This window comes from Lycium ferocissimum, unplaced genomic scaffold (assembly GCF_029784015.1).
Source record: "Lycium ferocissimum isolate CSIRO_LF1 unplaced genomic scaffold, AGI_CSIRO_Lferr_CH_V1 ctg383___fragment_2___debris, whole genome shotgun sequence".
NCBI lineage: Eukaryota > Viridiplantae > Streptophyta > Magnoliopsida > Solanales > Solanaceae > Lycium > Lycium ferocissimum.
The window spans coordinates 1-21,844 of record NW_026725505.1 but is presented as its reverse complement, the minus strand read 5'-3'; the positions used below and the strand labels follow the sequence as shown (position 1 = coordinate 21,844).

The window sequence follows — 21,844 nt, the reverse complement described above, 5'->3', positions numbered from 1 at the left end:
AATTTTTTTCCTTTTAACCTCAATAGAATTTTTTTCCTTTTAACCTCAATAGAATTTTTTTCCTTTTAACTTCCTTGTGAAGGATCTGACTACGGGAACACCTCTTCTGTGCGGCCTGAATAAAGGACTCTACGAACGGCCGTTACTGTCTCGCCCAACCATCAACGTAGCTGTTACCGGCCCTTCCTTACATTTGTGGCATCGAAGATTGGGTCAGCCCCATTCTCGAGTTTTATTTTCAGTTCTAAATAATTCCAGTCTTTCTTATTCCTCGAAAGACAAATTTACTTATTGTAATTCTTGTTGCTGCAATAAAGCCCACAGATTTCCATTTTATTCAAACACATTCTCCAGCAACTTTCCATTAAAAACAATTTATAGTGATTTGTGGGGGCCATATCCGGTGCTCTCAATTGATAAAAAGAGAACTACTGTATTTTTGTTGATCACTATAGTATGTACATCTGGTTATACACAATGAAAAACAAAAATGAGGTTCAACAAATTTTTCAAAACCTGCATCCTGTGCTTGAAAAACATTTTGACAAAAAAACGCTCACTACACGGATGGTGGAGGTGAATATCAAACACTAGAACCCTACCTCCATTCCAATGGCATACAACATCTTGTTTCTCCCCCATACACCTCAAAGGGTTTCCGTGGCGGAAAGATGCCATCGTCACCTTATCGAGACCGCCAAAACACTACTTCATCAAGCTGCTTTACCATCCAATTTTTGGACATTTGCCTGCCATCATGCAACATATCTCATAAACCGTCTACCCACTAACACACTTAATAACAAGTGACCCTAATAACAAGTGACCATTTGAAGTTCTTTTCAAGGAAAAAACAGCTTATGAATCTCTTCGTACGTTTGGTTGTTTGTGCTACCCCTGGCTTCGACCATATGCCCAAAATAAATTAGAACCGTACTCCAAACCTTGTGTCTATCTAGGTTTCTCCATCATTCATCATTCCCATCAGTGTTTTGACCCCACAAGTTCCAAAAATTTTCTTTCACGGGATGTAAAATTTTTAGAAGATATTTTTCCATTTGAAAGTATATTTTCTCATTTAAAACAGAATTTTTCATCGTTACAATGGGAAAATATTTTAAATCAGAATAATTCTAGTATTTCATATCCACAGGAAAATAGGCTTGATATAAATACCACTCAGTTGCCCCCCGCTATTCCGTTAATGCGAGATACACACCAAGATACGTGTTCACTTCGTGCCGCACAGGGGAACTACCCACAGTCAGATCATTCTACATCAGATAGATGTCAACAATGCTTTTCTTCAGGGGATGATTCATGAGGACGTGTAAGTGTCCCAACCTCCTGGCTATGAAAATCTGAATCATCCCAACTATGTCTGCCATCTCAAAAAGGCAATTTACGGACTCCGACAAGCTCCTAAGGCCTGGTATGATGCAGTCACTGATTCTTTGATTCGAATGGGATTCAGGATGTCTGAGTGTGATAATTCTCTTTTTGTTCTTCACAATACGGGGGTTACTGTTTACATTTTGATCTACGTGGATGACCTCATAGTCACGGGCAGTAATGAAACAGTCATTAAACATGTCATTACCTCTCTTTCAAAAAAAAAATTCTCTTAAGTATCTTGGTTTATTACACTATTTCTTGGGCATTGAAGTACACAGGGATGTTGATGGATTATTTCTCAGTAAATCCAAGTACATACAGGAGATTCTACATGACACTCAGATGCAAGACTGCAAAGGTATTCAGTCACCTATGAGCATGTCCGAGCAACTACTGGTTGATGACAGAGCACCTAAAACTAATGGCAAAGAATACAGGAGTGTTCTTGGTAAGCTTCGGTACCTTTCGTTTACCCGACCTGACATCACATATTCGGTAAACAAGCTTACTCAGTTCAACACCTCTCCCTCTGTGCTTCACTGGAAGGCAGTTAAGCATATCCTTCGATACCTTAAAGAAACATCCCAGCATGGTATTCGTATTTCCCCACAGAAATCAACTGCTCTCTATGCCTATGCTGATGCTAAATGGGCAGGTGACAAAAATGATCGTCGCTCGATCTCTGGTTACATTGTTTATCTAGGCACGACGCCTATCTCCTGGTGTTCTCGTAAGCAAACTACTGTCTCCCGCTCCTCTACTGAGGCTGAGTATCGTGCGGTTGCTTCTGCCTTGTCTGAAACGAACTGGGTTACTCACTTGCTTAAAGATCTTCATGTGTCGCTTTCTGCTGCTCCTATAATACTTTGTGATAACCTTGGAGTCACTTACATTGTTGAGAATCCAGTACATCACACCAAAATGAAGCACCTTAAGGTTGATCTACACTTTGTTCATAACCAAGTCTGCGGTGAATTGGTCCAAGTATCACATGTCCACTCTGCTGATCAACTTGCAAATCCGCTCACCAAACCATTGTCCAAGCCAGCTTTTCAAAGAATGCTTCCCAAGTTAGGTGTTGTCACTTCACACCTAACTTGAGGAGGAGGAGGGGAAGGGGGGGGGGGGGGTAATAGCGCATAAGAAATAGTGTTTTACTACTTCTAGAATTACTATTTTACTGCACTGTTGTTCTACTACTCACTAGTCACGTTTGTTTAGGATTAGGCTTCCTCAGTTATTTCAGGCATAGTTGTGTATTGGCTACTGCTAATCTCTTCCGTTAGTTTAGGATAATTGGTTTATTTCAGTTGTATATAAACTCCGTTGGAGGCTCATCAAATAATACATAAACCTTTCACTCCAGTTTCCTGCATTTATAATTTTCAAGCCGCTTTTTTTACTCCTTAGGGTTTCCCGGTCTATTTTGAGGCCACCCATCTAAATTCCTACAATATTCTGACCACCGGGTGTAGGGTTCCGGCGTTCCAGACTTGTTTTCGGCCAGATCTCTCTTCTCCGACGACTTCTCTGCGGATTTCCGTCAGTCTGGGGGTAACTTGTAGCCATTGCATCCGTTTAGTTTGCAGAATTTTTGTTGATTCTCTGGCCAGTTTCAAACAGCAAGCAGCTCTCTAGCCGTCTACCGAGGAGTATTTCCGGCAAACCTGATACTATTTTCTGGAATATACTTCCTGAACAACCTTTTCGGCTATTTTTTGGTGGTAATTTGTTTATTCTTGGTTGGAACTCTCTTCAATCCAACATTATGTCGCTTTATTTTGACGTTTTTGTGGTTCCAAATATATGAGATTCCTTGTCTCTTTTTAGAAGTTGATAATACAGACTTTTCCTGATCATTTTTAAAGAGAGAGAAAATGCTCCCAGGCACGATTTTCGAGGCCAGTGAGCTTTTAGTGTAATTTCAAATTTATTGCCTTTTCTGGGGGTCTTTTTCTGGCCACCATGGTCGGTTCTTCTGCATTGGGGGACAGTAGTAAATTTTACAATGCAGGTTTTAAGTCTTATAATATTATTAAATGCAATTCTGGTGTAGAAACATGGTACGAATGGGTGCAACAGAGCAGGAATTTAATGAGAAGATTGAAAATTAGCATTAAAGTCTTAAAGTGGTTGATATCAGTATTTATTGAAGCATCCAAAGTACAGGGGAAGGTAGTCAGGAGATGGAATCTGAAGGATCATTTTTCAGAATTTTTCTGCACTCTTAAATACAATGAGAGTGGTAGATACATAAGTTTCATTGCCATTCAAGGACAAAACAAATCAGTAATCATTACACCGGAGACCACATACAAAGAAGGATGGGGGAACATAGCACATAAGATTGCTAAGTTCATATATGAGCCAGTGCAAGTCCAGAAGCAACAGAGACCGCTACGAAACAGTTGGGTGCATCCTTCAAACAAGTCACCATCGGCAACAGATGGACGACGGAAAACACAAAAAAGGCGCAGATTCAGTCCAAGGATAATAACATAAAGATAGCTGGGGGAAATCCAATCTCTGAGAAAGATCTGCTAAACAGGTGTATTGTTGGGAAGTTCCAGAACTCTTCACAAAAGGCTATTACGCTGAACGACGTAAGAAGATGGTCAAGCAACATATGGAAGACGGCGTTCGGTCTTAATGTCTTCGCGATGAATGATGGCCATTTTCTCTTCGAACTCCTATCAAGAAAAGTAGCGGAACACATTATGACCGGAGAATGGGACTGGAAAAAGATGAAATTGAAAATTGATTGGTGGAAACCGACGACGGGATGCTGGCCAGCAGAGAGTAAAAGAGACTGGTTGTGGGTCAGAATTCTTGGGCTTCCTCTGAGCATGTGGTCATACGAAATCTTCAAGCAAATAGGAGACAAGTGTGGGGGGTATCTGGAAACAGAGGAGGAAACTGAGCTCAAGAACCATCTTCATTGGGCTCGTATCAAGGTGAAAGGGGATGGGGAGGAAGTTCCGAGGGTTATCGAGGTGTCCAGCGACGGTTTCTCATACACCATCCCAATATGGTGCGAGATTCCGGTGACGGTCAGAGCTATCGAAGGAAAGAGAACAGAGAAGGTCTTTTGTCCAGTGGATAATAAAGGACAGAGGTAGTGGATAATAAAGGACAGAGGTCGTATACACTGGCAGAATCAGCATATAAAAGGGGATCCCACGTGGGTACATCGAGTAGTCGGGAAATTTTAAATATTTGGACACGTGGGCTGGAGGAAAAAGGGAAAGGGCCTTTAGAGGCGGTGGCAGGCCAAATTAAAAGAATTGACAGATTGGGCCGAGATTTAGTGGACCCATTTGCAGTCGTCCACCATCATTTAAATCAATTAACCCCTGAAGCCCAATTTCAAGACATGGTAAGCATAGAAATACAGGCAAATATTTCTAAGCTTACCACGCACAACATGTTCCAGAATCTGAGAAGCAGAGATGGGGAAAAAGAGACCCAACCCATTCAAATTGATCACTAGGAGGGGCAAGCTACAGGTGGAAGCAAGAGAAACAGTAAGCTTATAACTCAGCACACAAGAAGAAATCACAGAAGAGATTGCAGAAGATATTGTTCCTTTGAGAATCCAACTTTCAGAGGAAGAAATTACCAAGCAAGTCAGTACTCCAGAATGGGTTAAACAGCACATTACCAGACTCAGTACAGAGTTTGGAGCAAACTTCAGAGGGTGTGAAGAGAAGGCCAGAGAGTTATTTTTGAAAATTAACAACAATAAGAAGGAGAACAAGGGGGAGCAGTCAACCACAAAGAGGAAGGGGATGAATGAATTGAAGGGATTAGAAATAGATACTAAATTTATGAGCAATGGTACTAGGAGCAGGGGGGATATCTGGCAATCAACAATCAATGAAGTTAAATATAATATCTTGGAACGTAAGGGGTTTAAACTGTAGCAAGAAGAGGGGTATGATCAGGGATTGTTTACAAAGCTGGAGAGCAGATGTAGTTTGTTTACAGGAAACAAATGTGGAGGGGGAAATCATAGATATAGTTAAGGAAGTTTGGGGAAGTGGGTCAGTTATGTGCCATTAGAAGCAAGTGGGACCAGAGGTGGTATAGTCATAATGTGTGATAAAAGGGTATGGGAAGGTGTGATCAGTAGTGTGGGAATGTACTCAGTTTCATGCAGTTTCATTGGGAAAAATCAAGATTTCAGTTGGCAAATGACGGGTGTATGCTCCTAATGACAGATAGGAAAGAGAGGAAACTTGGGGAGAAGTGGGAGCAGCAAGGGGACTGATTCCAGGTCCCTGGGTCCTGTGTGGGGATTTTAATACAGTTAGATTCCCGTCAGAGAAGAAGAATTGCAGGAGAATCAACAAAGCAATGACTGACTTCTCTGAGTTTATTATAGACATGGAGCTGGTGGATTTGGACTTAACAGGAGGAAAGTCCACATGGAAAAAGGGAGCCAGGCATACTATTGCAGCAAGATTAATAGATTTCTCATATCAGAAGAATGGGATGCCAGTTTCAGAAACATCAAGCAGACTAGACTTCACAGGGTAACTTCTGATCACTCCCCATTGATGTTACAATGTGGGGAATGGGAGAAAACCAGTTCATATTTCAAGTTTGAGAATTGGTGGCTGCAAACAGAAGGTTTCAATGAAAGAGTAAAAAACTGGTGGGAATCCTTCACTTTCATTGGCAAACCTGACTATATTTTGGTGACAAAGTTGAAAGCTCGTAAGGATAAACTGAAGGAATGGTGCAAAACAGCTCGAGGAAACTTGAAGATCCAGAAACAAATAGTGCTTGCTCAATTGGCTGTTCTGGATGAGATACAGGAGGACAGAATTCTGGAGGAGGGAGAAATAGCATCTAGAATGGCACAGAAGTTGGAATTTGAAGAAATAGCCAGACATGAAGAAATTGCATAGAAGCAGAGATTGCATGGAGGCAGAGATCCAGGGCAATCTGGCTAAAAGAGGGGGACAGAAACATTAGCTTTTTTCATAAAATTGCTAATGCCCACCGCAGAGTAAACACAATAGATAAGCTGAGAGTAGATGGTGAAGTTGTGGAAGATCCTATAAAAGTGAAGAATGAGATAGTAGCCTACTATGAGAAGATTTACACAGAGACAGAGAATTGGAGGCCTCAATTAGATATGAGAAACTGTCCCAGGAAAGAGGAAGATGACAACACTTACCTTATGGCACCTTTTGAAGCTCAAGAGATATTGGATTCCATTAAAGCATGTGCAGGAGACAAGGCACCAGGTCCAGATGGGTATACAATGGCTTTCTTTACTCAATGTTGGGAAATCATCAGGACTAACCTAGTAGCAGTTATTCAGAACTTTCATGCAGATGGCTATTTTGAAAGGAGTTTGAATGCTACTTTTGTGGCACTAATTCCAAAGAAGGTTGGGGCAATAGAACTCAATGACTTCAGACCTATTAGCTTAATAGGTGGAGTATACAAAATCATTGCCAAGCTACTAGTAGAGAGACTGAAAAAGGTTATCCACAAACTGGTGGATAGACAGCAAATGGCTTTCATAAAAGGGAGACAGATTATGGATGCAATTATTATAGCTAATGAGTATGTGGATTCCAGGCAGAGAAGTAAAAAACCAGGCATTCTATGCAAACTTGACATCCAAAAAGCCTATGATCATTTGAACTGGAGCTTCCTGATCAAGATGCTGGAGCAGATGGGCTTTGGTACTAGATGGATTAAACAGTGCATCAGCACCGTAAAATTCTCAGTTGGTCAACAGAACTCCCTGTGGTTTCTTTCCTTCTGAAAGGGGATTGAGACGGGGGATCCTTTATCCCCTTTTCTATTCATTCTTGCAATGGAAGGGATGAGCAACATGTTAAACACAGCACAGGAGAGAGGATAAATAAGGGGATTCCAGGTGGGAGATGGAAACAATTTAGAGATCACACATTTACAGTATGCAGATGACACCTTAGTATTTTGTGATGCAGAGGAAAATGATAATGCTAAGGGTTATTTTCATAATTTTTGAAGCAGTTTCTGGAATACACATCAATTGGGGGAAAAGTTTCATCTATCCTATAAATGAGGTGCCAGAACTGGAGAGCCTAGCTGAGAAGCTTGGAGGCAAAGTGGGGGAGCTCCCAACCATATATTTGGGCATGCCTTTGGGAGCTAAAAGCAAATCCAAAAGGATATGGAATGGGGTTTTAGAGAAATGTGAGAAAAGACTGTCTAACTGGAAAAGTCAGTACCTTTCTCTTGGGGGTAGACTGACTATGGTCAACAGTGTGCTAGATGCTTTACCATCTTACATGATGTCCATCTTTCCAACACCTGTTAATGTGATTAAAAGGATTGACAAACTTAGAAGGAACTTCTCTGGCAAGGCATTGAAGACAAGAAAAAGATACAGTGGGAAGAATTGACAATTAGCAAGAAGGCAGGAGGAGTGGGTATTAGAGACATGAAGATCCAGAACCAAAGCCTAATGATGAAATGGTTATGGAAATTTGCTACAGAAGAGAGCATACTCCGGAAAGATGTCATCAATGCTAAATATGGAATGGAAGAGAACTGGACAACAAACATGGTAACTATACCATACAGCTGCACTGTTTGGAGAGCTATCAGGAACTTGTGGCCTATTATGCTAGCAAGGATCAGATGTAAGGTTGGGAATGGGTTAAAGGTTTCATGATGGAATGATAAGTGGATTAATAGTACAACCCTGAAACAGTTGTACCCTGATCTATTTGTTCTTCGTCAATTGCAGCAAGCTACTGTTGCTGAGATATGGACTGGACAGGGATGGAACTTGAATCTGAGAAGAAACTTGAATGATTGGGAGATAGAGACGATAGCAGCATTTCATAATACAATGGCCACTTTCAACAACTTGACAGGAGAAAGAGACACAATAGAGTGGCAGAAGGACAGCAAAGGAATTTTCTCAGTTAATTCAGCATATAGGGATTTGAACACCTCAACTATGCAGGAGGATGACTGGCCCTGGAAGATGATCTGGAGGACAAAAGTTCCATACAAAGTGAACTGTTTCAACTGGCTTTTGGCAAAAGAAGCAGTGCTGACTCATGACAACTTGAACAAAAGAGGTTTCCATCTATGCTCAAGGTGTTTCTTATGTGGGGAACAAAATGAGACAATCAACCATCTCTTTTTACACTGCAAATGGACAGAACAACTATGGAAGATGTTCATCAGCCTAAGGAAGATCAAGTGGGTGAAACCTGGGAACATTAAAGGGATTCTAAACCGTTGGAATAGGGATGGAAATGCAACAAAAAAGGAGGAGAGATAGAAGATTGTCCCATCATGCATATGGTGGACTGTGTGGAATGGAAGGAATCACAGGTGCTTTGAGAGCAAACAGTGTGGTCTACAGAAGTTCAAGATGAATTGTTTAAGTCTTTTTTACTTTTGGTGCAAACAGGTAGTTTTAGTGCAAACAGAAGATATTCTTGGTGTTTTGGACTTACTGTAAAAGGAAGATCATGTAAGGAACAAGCTGTAAGATGTAACTTTTTGAAGGGGGACTACACATTTGGATGTAGTATACCTGTGGATATATAGTGTAACTGTTACCAATCTCAAAAAAAAAAAAATATACGAGATTCGAAAACTCGAGTCCCATGATTACTTTGGAACCCTTACTTGTAGGTTCTAACTAGGGGTGGCAAAATTAGCCCATGAAGACGTGAACCTCTCAATCCGTCCAAGTTTGGGCAGGTCAATTACCCGCCCCACCTGTTTATTAGCTCAGCCATTTCGACCCGCCCAATTCAAGCCATCTCAAAGTTGGCTAATTTGGGCTACATATATAGCCTAAATTGATCCATAAGAAACCTTGACAAAATATTTTTAAAAAGACTTTTTGTTTGATATGTTATACATAGCCATAATAAAGAGAAAAAAATTACTCCCTCCGTCCCAATTTATGTGATATAGTTTGACTGGGCACGGAGTTTAAGAAATAAAGAAGACTTTTGAATCTTGTGGCCTAAAATAAGCCAAAGATATTTGTGTGGTTATAGATCATCTCGTAAAGCGTAAAAGGTAAAGTTTAAAGTTAAATTGTTGCCAAACAAGGAAATGTATCATTCTTCTTGGGACAGACTAAAAACGAAAGTGTATCATATAAATTGGGACAGACGGAGTACTTGTTTTGTTTGACAATGAAACAAAGAAATTAAAACATGCTAATGGTTGGGCGGATCGGGATATGACCCATTGTTTAGCTCATCTCAGCCCAAGTAACCTTATTAATCGGTACATTTATTAACTCTGCCCATTTTGAATAGTCTAAATTCAACCCAACCCGCCCATTTGACACCCCTAGTTCTAACTACTTCGTTTGGGAGATACAGTGGAGTAGTTGCGAAATCGAATTATCAAGGTTACAACCTGATAATTTGAAATCTCCTTTTCAGTGAGTAGCGTAATTCAGTTTCTAGATCCTACGTGAGATACTAGGATCGTGCTATGCTCAAGGTCTATTTCTTAACATCTCGCCGTCGTTCATTATCAAAAAATTCATGTGCTTGACTCATTAAAAGGGAATAAGCCTGCATGTGTGTTGAAGATACAACTCAGTAAATAAAAGCGTGTTCTCTCTCTAATAGCTTAAGCTTTTTTATGAGATGGTCACAACCTCAGCACTACTCATAATTTCTTTTTACCTTTCTAAATTGATAAGGCACAATGTATTTTTAACCTTACATCAAATGTATCATGCAATTACGCTACTACCATGCCAATTCATTACAGCTGCATGTTAGGCCTCTAAAGCATACCGGGATGACATGAGATGTGTTAAATCCAGAGCTGATTGCAAGGCCTGTATCATTACAAATTCCAAGCTGTTGGTTGTATTTATAGCTGAATGCAGCATCTACACCGAATGCTGCAACACAGGAAAAATGTCTATTGTGAGCAAGAAGTTCACATAAATGCCACCGGAAGTTATGTTCTTAATTATCAAATCCACGAACTGTTGTTTGGTGAGAAGTGAACCAAGTAACTATTGTCATCCATGAAAGAACTTTCAACAAGATCATGATAAAACAAAGCAATCTTTAGGCTGATAAAATAGATGACATGACTGCCAGTACGCCATACGACTTTATGAACAAAAATCCAGAGCAATGCAAAACATCCCTGGACAACTGATATGGGTGTTCATACCTACTGAAGGAACTCCATATGACTCAAAGAGAAGCTCAGCCATTTTGCCACGAGATTGAACTGGATTGCAAGCACATTCAGTAATTAAGATAGGATGGTCAATCTGCCCTGCCACCGATTTAAAATAAGAACTGCTTTAAGGGACTGCAAGCTGAAGTTGAATAACAGGATACATGCAGCAGAAAGTAAATGCACAAAATAACATGGAATGCACAAAATAACATGGACATGATACGTTTGAAGCAAAGGGGCAAAAAAAATGTGAGGTTTTCCTTTCACCATATTTTAAACATCTTAGCTTTGCCAGTCCAACTTATTTTGTTCTACAATAAAGCTAATGGTTCTACTGATAAGATAGGGAAACTGCGGATGTATACTTAGAGAATTCTACACAAAGTCTACACAAAGCTAATGGCTCTAAGACATACTTTTCCTTGCCAATGAGCCTCTCTTGAAGGGGTGACACTAGATAATTCATTTTTCACTTTATCCTAATATTTGTACAATTCCTTTGTCCATATGACTGTTATTCATGCTTATATTATTAGTCTTGGACCAAACATATATAGATTTGTATTTTGCACCATTGCGCCTTTTTTCATTAAATCCCACGCTTTATTTGCGCTTTGCGCTTAAAGCCCCAGCTGACCTTAGAGCCTTTTTGCGCTTTTCACTTTTGACAACACTGATGCTGACTGGAATATCATATGTGCTCCAAAACTTCACAACGTAAAAAAATAGCTTTTGTTTGTGTACAAAAGAATTCTCAACACCCTTACACACTTCTATTCCTCTTTCACTATATCGTCCGCATAAGTGCCAGAGTAGTCAAGTCCCACGCTATCCTAATCTTAGACTAGCAGCTCTCTGACTGTCCCTCACATGACCCACTGAAACCCAAATATACATGCTATGCACCATTACCTATGCCATAAAAATCAGTTTGGAAGTGAAAAAATAGATTGTAGGCCAAATAGCTTGAGTTGTGGTATCTCTGTGCATATATGCTATAATATGTACGCCTTGTGAGAAACAAAGGTGTGCAAACTGAAGTGCATCTCTTCATTTACATATTTGCAATTGCAAACCGCCCAATTGTTTAAGGCCATGACTTCAAAAACCTAGATATGGAGCAGATAAATTGACACGGAATCTCTTGCAAAAGGAAAAAAAAATAGAGAGAGAGATGATAAAAGAGGATAATATCGGAGAGTGTAAACTGATTATATTGATATCATTAAGGTCAGACAATCATTACCATAAATATTTGTCTGCCAATTGTAATGTTAATATTTAGTCTTTTTTTTATTCAGATATATATGTAAAACTATAAGGACCTTATATGATGCTTGCTTAGTCCATGTCTCTTCTATTTCTTTTCTGCGTAAGCATATCAATTTGCATCCTGTAAACGCTTCCTAGAAACTACGGTTGGATAAAACTCTGAGGAAAAAATAAAAGATTAAAAAAAAAGAAAGAGAGAAAATAATTTGACAATTGTCAAGTATCATCAAAGACCAACATAGACAGTTTATATCAAAGAGAAGCAATAGTCAAAGGCCACAACAATGATTTCAAAGCTTCATTCGAAACAGTAAGAACCAAGAGATTCTAAATAAACCAAGCTGAATGTAATTACATCAGATCCATCAATCATCCTGAGAAACAGTTGGATGAAAGCAAGCATACCTGTGACTGATCAGCACCTAACCGATCAAACCCAAAGTCCAGGATCTATATACAGGAAACATAATGGTGCCATGAGTACATTTTTAAGGAAATAAAAAAACATAATGGTAACCTGATTAATGCAAATAAGAGTAAGTAGAAAAACAAGCTAATCCGTAACCATCATTTGTTTTATAGGTCAGCGGTTAGCAACATAGCATCACATAAACCAAATATATGCATCCAACTATCGTTTACACCAAGAGTGCCATGTATGGCATCAGTGCCAGCCAAAAGTTGGAAAATGAATCATTATTGAGAAGCTTTGCACTACAATCGGCCAGCGCATCAATATTTTAGTCAGATTGCACTGTCTTGGCACTCTAAAATAACATCATGAATTTGCCTTGGCCCCTTGGCCTTACATCCCAAAGAGGTTACAGTTAATATCCAGAGAGGGTATTGTCTCTTGAAAATAGGAATGGGTCATAGAACACAGTAGTTAGACCTAAAGACTACATAAATTGTCAGCTCTCCTGCTAGCTTCATCTTCTGGTAGATAGTTTGATCTTTCTTTCTTTGTTTTGGGGGGAGGGGGTTGTCCCATTGGCAATAAAATTTACTGATATCACAAATTTCATGTTCAAGTTTACAAACTCAACAAAACCATTTACCCAAAAACTATCCCTACCAAATACAAAAGCCTTACATATTCCATTAGCTCAAACTGATAAACAACATTGTTCTCAAATGCTGAACGAGGTCCTGAACGTGTGCAATCAAAGTACTTCAGAAGTGCAGGATTGTGATCACCCACAACTGTTACTGTTTCACCTGCAATATGATAAGGTAAAGATAACAAAACATTGAAGCCAATATTCACCAATGAGATGATGATGCATTATACGCATTCACTGCTTAAAACATGTTCATGGTAGGTGATGTCTAGCAAGAAGTAATTTTGATCATTGCTTGACCAAACTTCACTACAGACTGTTCATTATGGGAAACTCTTTTTTTTTTTTTTTTTTTTTTTTTATTTAAATAGTTGTGTCCAGGGTAGCTTGCACGCACCTCGACTATTTAAAAATGTCCATAGAAGGTGTTGTTTAGTAAGAAGTGATTTTGATCGTTTCTTCACCAAGCTTCACTACAATCTGATTGTCATAGAACTTTTTTTAATAAGACAGTGTTCAGATCAGATCGCTCGCACCTCGACAAATCTACCAAGTGCTTGCTACCTCCCATTGGCACAAGTATGGAGTAACTCTATCCACCAAGACTTATACAAATGGGAAGAAATCACCTAACTGTTTTTTTTCCACAGGGAATTGAGCCCTGGTCTCCTTTGGTCCATTTCAACTTCATTGACCTTTAGGCCATACCCTTGTGTGCTTCATTGGCAAAGGGCAGCCCGGTGCACTAAGCTCCCGCTATGCGCAGGGTCCGGGGAAGGGCCGAACCACAAGGGTCTATTGTACGCAGCCTTACCTTGCATTTCTACAAGAGGTTGTTTTCACGGCTCGAACCCGTGACCTCCTAGTCACATGGTAGCAACTTTACCTTGTGTGCTTCATTATGGAATATTTTTAATCATAAATGGATAATTAAGCACTTGTCAGATTAGAGATTACAGTAAACTCACCTTCCAAAGTGGTCCCAACATTGCTTCCAAAAGAGTTATCATTTTTCAATCAACCACCAAGATGATCAATTAGTTAAACGACCAGTAAAAGTTTGCTAATTTAACCAAACAAGCCTTTAGTATCAATCCTATCCTTCATGTGGGGAAGAGAGGTCGATCACAGAGGATAATATAATCAGCCTAATGACTAAGCCTATTAATGTTCCCATTATTCAAATGGACAGAATATACACATCCTGTTTCAATTGGACTGTACTCAATGAAGCAACTTTAACTCAAGACAACATGATGGGAAGATCCATTTGCATAGTTAATAGATGCTATATTTGTCAGCAGAATATAGAAACTAATAGACACCTTTTATTACATTGTACAATAACAGCAGATATTTGGAACATGTTTATCTCCCTATATGGACTTAGCTGGGTTATGCCAGGGAGTATCAAGGATGCATATATGAGCTGGAGCACTTAGCAAGTTTAAAGTTAAGAACAAAAACTAGTTAAAACACTAATTACGAATCTGAACCAGTTTAGAATCCAATCCAACCCAAAATCAACCTAATAGCTGACCCAGCCAATCCTTTTTTATTCTAAAAAAGCCCAAGTGCTCATACTTTCGTTCAAGGGTGGCTTCCAACATTTCATATGTTGAATGTTGTTTTGATCAATACTAAGTGAATGTAATGTTGTTTCTTTATGTGAAATTTGAGAAGTCAATGTAACTAGCTTCCCAACAACAACAACAACAACATACCCAGTGTATTCCCACAAGTGGGGTCTGGGTAGGGTAGGATGTACGCAGACCTTACCCCTACCTTTTGGGGGTAGGGAGGCTGTTTCCGGTAGACCCTCGGCTCGAGAGAACAAAGCAAGATAAAAGGAAAAAGAAGCATGATATCAAGCAAAAATATGACAACAAAGTAGCAAGATAAAAGCAAAATAAGAGACATATAGTAGTACACCTTGAGAAAAAGAATCTACACGATTATTAACTAATACTACTAATAAGGAGAATACTCAGCTACCTACTAACCTACTATCCTAATCCTCGACCTCCAAACTTTCCTATCTAGGGCCATGTCCTCATTAAGCTGGAGTTGTGTCATGTATTGCCTAATCACCTCCCCCAGTTCTTCTTCGGTCTACCTCTACCTCTCCTAACTTTTGTTATAGCCAACCTCTCACACCTCCTTACTGGCGCATCCACTCACCTCTTCACATGCCCGAACCATCGCAATCTCGCTTCCCTCATCTTGTTCGCCACAGAAGCCACTTCCACCTTGTCCCGTATAACATCATTCCTAACCATATCCATCCTAGTACACCCACACATCCACCTGAGCATCCTCATCTCCGCTACACTCATCTTCTGGACGTGAGTGTTCTTGACTAGCCAACATTCTCACCATACAACAAAGTCGGTCTAACCACCACTCTGTAGAATTTACCTTGTAAGTCTTGGTGACACATTCTTATCGCATAGTACCCTGGATGCGAGCCTCCGTTTCACCCACCCGCTCCAATACAATGAGCAACATCATCCTCAATCTCTCTGTCTCCTTGGATTATGGACCCAAGATACTTGAAACTATGTTTCTTAGGTATGACTTGTGCATCGAACTTCACTTCCACCTCCGCGTCTTGCGTCACGCCACTAAACTTACACTCTAGATACTCTGTCTTAGTCCTGCTTAGCCTGAAACCTTTCGACTCCAGGGTATGTCACCAAACTTCCAGCCTATCATTAACTCCATCACGTGACTCGTCAATCAGAACTATGTCATCTGTGAATAACATACACCACGGCACCTCCCCTTGAATATATCGTGTCAATTCATCCATCACTAAGGCAAATAGGAACGGACTAAGGGTTGATCCCAAGTGCAACCCCATCATGACCGGGAAGTGCTTTGAGTCGCCCCCCACTGTTCTAACCCAGGTCTTGGCTCCATCATACATGTCCTTAATAGCCCTAATATAAACCACAGGTACACCTTTAGGCTCCAAAGGATCTCTCTAGGGACCTTATCATACGCCTTTTCCAAGTCAATGAACACCATGTGTACGTCTCTCTTTCTGTCCCTATACAACTCCAACAATCTCCATACACGGTGAATAGCTTCTGTAGTTGATCGCCCCGGCATGAATCCAGATTGGTTTTCAGAGATAAACCCACCCAACCTCATCCTCATCTCAACCACTCTCTCCCAAACTTTCATAGTATGGCCTAGTAGCTTGATACCCCTATAGTTATTACAACTCTGAATATCACCCTTGTTCTTGTACAACGGAACCATTGCACTCTACCTCCATTCTTCTGGCACCTTAGCCGTCCTCAAAATGACATTGAACAACCCAGTCAACCACTCCATACCTACCTCGCCTGTGCCCTTCCAAAAATCCACCGGTATCTTGTCTGGCCCGATCGCTCTTCCCCTCCTTATCTTCCAAATGGCTCCCTTGACCTCCGCAGCCCTTATGCTCCTACAATACCCAAAATCCCTACGACTCTCAGAATGCTCTAACTCCCCTAATACTATAGCCCTGTCTCCTTCAAGAGCTTGTGGAAGTATGTTTGCCATCTCCGTCTAATGTGCGCCTCTTCTCCCAACACATCACCATTCTCATCCTTGATGCACTTCACTTGGTCCAGATCGCGGGCCCTCCTTTCTCTCGCCTCGGCGAGCTCTTCATACAAGTGCTCAAAAGCTGTCGTTTTAGCCGTCGTGACCGCTAGCTTCGCTTTCTTCTTCGCTGTCTTGTATGTCTCCCTATTCCTCCTCTTGTCCTCCTCATCTACGCTCTCCACTAACACCACATACGCAGCCTTCTTGGCTTCCACTTTTCGTTGGACCTCTCTGTTCCACCACCAATCCCCCTTATGCCCACCTGAGTTACCCTTCGCGACCCCTAACACCTCTCTACCTGCCTCCCTGATGCAGTTAGCTGTCCGAGCCCACATTCTATCTGCGTCCCCACTACTTCCCCAAGCCCCCGTCGCCACCAACTTCTCCCCAATCTCCTGGGTTGTTGCCTCAGGCCGGCCTCCCTATCTAATCCTCGGTTGACCATAAACGACCCTCTTCTTCTTCCTTCTCTTAATATCTAAATCCATAACCACCTTCCCATTTGTTGTAATTGTTATTGGTTCCATGTACATGTATAATTACTTTAATTTCCATGGCCTTATGTGGAAGCTTTCAAGGTTGACCCACGTTTTCCTTGATCAAGAAGATTGTTTGAATTTTTGCATCCAAATCTATAAACAGCACAACAGAAGTGTGTTCCATGAAACTTCCAATAGTAATTGTCTTGTAATCTTAGCATGTTTGTTTTTATTTTTCAAATTTAACACTATTCATATCGATTGATAGCTAACAAATAAAACTAAAATCATAATGTTGAGGTCTCCTCAGAATTTATCCTAGACATGGAATAGTGAACGAAACTATGGCCGAGTCAAGTCTTGGGTCAGTTTACGGTTGAGTTGGGTCTTGAATTGGTTCAAGTTCTTACTAAGTACTAGTTTAAATATTTGTTCTTAAAAAAAAAATTTGTCACGTCACTTAATCTCACCAGAAAATACAAACTCTAGTGAAGATGACCATTGAATCTCATTAAGTAAAGCCAAGTGACTTTTATAGAAGACAAAAAAAGATACAAGACTTTGATGGTCAATTACCTAAAGTTGAATGACCATCTGAGCAATCAGCTCAGTACATGAATACAGACTGTCAAGTACACTCCGAAACAGAAAAAAGATTTCTTTTTTCACTGAATGTTGCTTTCACTTATCAAAAGAAAGTAAAAGGCGCAGGATTAACATTTAAGAAGATAGAAATTTAGAGGCAAGCCAAACAGTTGATAATACTAACTTGGACAACTGGTAAACCAACTGTGAAGTAAAACAGTTAATGCAAATAGGGATGGCAATTAGGGTAGGGCAGGGCGGGGCAGGACAGGGCAAAGTCATAATAGGGCAAGGCAGGGAAACATATAAACGGGGCGGGGCGGGGCGGGCGGCAAAATTTAATTTTTGAAAATTTTTAATAGGGGCGGGCGAGTAGGGCAAGAAATGGGTTATAAGTGGGTTGGGTAAAAAATGACTATTTTATTCTTGTTCCTTAGTTTGAATCCACATTTTGAAGCGTCGTTCTTTATTACTAAAAGTATAAGCATGATTGCTTGGAAGTTTGTAAGATTTCTCATTTCTATTATTAAATTCTTATTTTTTTAAAATGTGACTTCTAGCATAAATTAAAATCAATATTTTTTTTTATTATAAAACTAAACTTATGAAGTAAACCCAGTAATAGAACTATTCTATTTGTTTAAGCTTGTACAAAACCTTTCCTATTTATCGCAAAAGTGATCGCCTAATTAACTGATCTTACGATTAACAATATTCATTTAGAAGAAATCACTAAAAAGACATCTACAAAAAGGTGAAATACTACTACTTGCCGCTTATACTTACATCACAAGTTTGTATTTAGTAATTAAGACAAATCATTTTTTTTTAACTCAAACATTCCTTCAAGCTTATTTAATTGTACTAAAGATGGTTTTGTGTATTCTCATGCTAAACATATTAAAATATTTAAATTCTAGTTCTATTTTGAAATTTGAATGATCAAAAGAAAAAAATCCAATTTTAGGAACTAATCATTCATCTAATTGTTTTTAAGAAAATATGTCATGCTTCGAAGTGAAAAATAAAGAGGAAAAATGAAAGATAATATAAACGGGGCGGGGCAAGGCAGGGCTTAGCGAGGCAAAGGTAAGGTGGTAATTTCCTTGAAAAAAGCTAACAGTAAGGGGCAGGGCGGGGGCGGGTCGAAATCTTAGCAGGTCAAGGCTTGCCCCGCCCTAACCTGCCCTAACCCGCCCTATTGCCATCCCTAAATGCAAATCCCTTCTTCTCAACTAGCTAACTTAATCTTAAAGCTTCTTAGGACCCGTTTAGCAATGAGAATTATTCACTTTTTCCCGGAATTATTTTTTTCACTTTATTTGAAAATCAGCGTTTGGCATGAAAATTCCAAATACAACTTGATATTATATTTGGAATTTAGAAAACACCTAAAACCCTATTTTCACTTTTAGTACATTAAAACAACCAAATATTCTTTGTTTTAGTTGAAGTGAAAATATATTTGGTTTCTCTGGGCAAATGCCTAGTTAGTGGAGGAAAATATTGAATGAATAAATAAAGATGAGTACCAGTGGTTTTGTGGCGAGGCCTCTGAACAATATTACGGAAGATAATGCGAGGGTCATTCTCACCTGCCCACCTGTCAAGAAATAGACCTTAGAGAGACCAAATACAAATAAAGAGAGAGAATTTAGGAATTCATACATACCCAAGACGGAAATAGGAAGCGCCATTGTCAATGACAATAGGGCAACTTGAGTTGAAGGAACTGTAATCTGTTTGCCTCTCTATTTGCGATATGAACGGCATTCTTCTCTTCTTCCTCCCTGCCCTAAGTAAGTAGTCCACTCGCCTTAATGGACAAATTTGTTAACCAGTACTAGTTTCAATGAAACCCCATTACTTTTCTCTTTATTTTTCGCTTGAAAAACTTACTCCCTCCGTGCCAATTTGGAAAGCCACCCGTTAATTGGACTTGGTGTTTGTTTCTTCTAATATGCATAGGTGCCTTGCAGGTACGAACACAGCATACCCAAGTTGTACCAAAAGCTCTGCAAATTGTACACGCAATGAATGCTTGTACCATAAGTTTTATAACTTGTATATTTTACCCAACTATTTTTTAATCCTACTTGGACATATGTCATAGTACTTAATATTTATTATCTTTTCATATATAGACATATGCACTTAAATTTTAATTGTCCGACACATTTATTTCCTCCTTTCACTTTTACTTGTTCACTTTTGATTTTTCATGTTCTTGCTGAATATTTATTCTCTTCTCATGTATGGACGTATGCAGTTCAATTTTAATTCTCTTACATAAATTTATTTCCTCTGTGCACTTTTACTTATTTACTTTTGACTTTTCACGTTCTTTAAAAATTAATAAATCTCACGTGGATATATGTCATAGTACTGAATATTTATTTTCTTTTCATGCATACACATATGCACTTCAATTTTAATTCTCCGACACATATTTATTTCCTCTGTGCACTTTTACTTGTTCACTTTTTATTATATATAAGTGCCAAAGGAGGACCAACACTCCATTAACAAATTTTACATAAAGCATTCCATGTTGTACCCATCTATTTCTACTATATTCTACTTTATATTATATTATATTATATTATATTTCTATTATCTATTTATTTTCATTTCATTATATATAAGTGCGGTGGGGGTACGAACACAGCTGCCCCCACTTGTACAATAAGCGTCACAAATTGTACACGCAATGAATGCTTGTATCATGAGCTATATAACTTTTACACTTTATCCAACTATTTTTATATTCCACGTAGACATATGTTATAGTACTTGATATTTATTCCTTCTCATGTATAGACGTACGCACTTCAAATTTAATTCTCCGACACATTTATTTCCTCCGTGCACTTTTACTTATTCACTTTTGACTTCTTGTATTCTAGCTGAATATTTATTCTCTTCTCATGTATAGACATATGCAATTCAATTTTAATTCTCCTACACAAATTTATTTCATCCGTGGACTTTAATATGTTCACTTTTGACTTTTCATATTCTTTAAGGATTAATAAATCCCACGTGGATATATGTCATAGTACTGAATATTTACTCTCTTCTTATGTATACAGGAGTGCACTTCTATTTTAATTCTCCGACACATATTTATTTTCTCCGTGCACTTTTACTTGTTCACTTTTGACTTTTCATTTTTTTGCTGAATATTTATTTTCTTCCCACGAGCTTCACAAATTGTGCATGCAATGAATGCCTGTACCATGAGCTATATAACTTGTACACTTTATCCAACTATTTTTATATCTCACGTAGACATATGTCATAATACTTAATATTTATTCTCTTCTCATGTATAGACGTATGCACTTCAAATTTTAATTATCCTACACAAATTTATTTCGTCTGTGCACTTTAATATGTTCACTTTTGACTTTTCACATTCTTTAAGAATTAATAAATCCCACGTGGATATATGTCATAGTACTAAATATTTATTCTCTTCTCGTATATACACGTGTGCACTTCTATTTTAATTCTCCGACACATATTTATTTCGTCTGTGCACTTTTACTTGTTCACTTTGACTTTTCACGTTTTTGCTGAATATTTATTTTCTTCCCATGTTTCTAATATATATAAGTGACTTGGGGGTACGAACACAGCTGCCCAAACTTGTACCAAAAGCTTCACAAATTGTACACTGTTGGTTTTTCACATTCTTTAAGAATTAATAAATCTCACGTGAATATATGTTATAGTAATGAATATTTATTCTCTTCTTATGTGTACACGTGTGCACTTCTATTTTAATTCTCCGACACATTTATTTTTTCCGTGCACTTTTACTTGTTCACTTTTGACTTTTCACGTTTTTGCTGAATATTTATTTTCTTCGCATGAGCTTCATAAATTGTACACGCAATGAATGCTTATACCATAAGCTATATAACTTGTACACTTTACCCAACTATTTTTTAATCCCACGTGGACATTTCTAATATGTCATAGTACTTAATATTTATTCCATAAATCTATGCACTTCAATTTTAATTCTCCGACACATTTATTTCCTCCATGCACTTTTACTTGTTCACTCTTAATGTTCACTCTTGACTTTTCACGTTCTTGAAAAATATTATATGTGTGTGTGTCCAAATTACTTGTTCATTTATAATACCAAAATAAAATTAATCCTTTCTAATAAATATTCTTGAAAATAGTCTATTGAAGAGAGACTATGACAAATGTCTAAGTGGATAAAAAAGTAGTTGGTTAAAG

At 38.8% G+C, this 21,844-nt stretch overlaps 1 protein-coding gene across 1 annotated transcript; it reads right to left on the bottom strand.

Moving 5' to 3' along the window:
• Positions 1 to 84: 84 nt before the first annotated feature.
• LOC132044203 (actin-related protein 5-like) lies at positions 85 to 19,516 on the bottom strand. The gene is made up of 7 exons (XM_059434685.1): positions 19,260 to 19,516; positions 19,120 to 19,190; positions 12,959 to 13,083; positions 12,271 to 12,315; positions 10,582 to 10,684; positions 10,191 to 10,300; positions 85 to 749 (listed from the first exon to the last, which is right to left on the bottom strand). Exons 1-7 carry the CDS (start codon positions 19,358 to 19,360, stop codon positions 714 to 716), a joined length of 591 nt encoding a protein of 196 aa, XP_059290668.1. The 5' UTR covers positions 19,361 to 19,516; the 3' UTR covers positions 85 to 713.
• Positions 19,517 to 21,844: the final 2,328 nt, after the last annotated feature.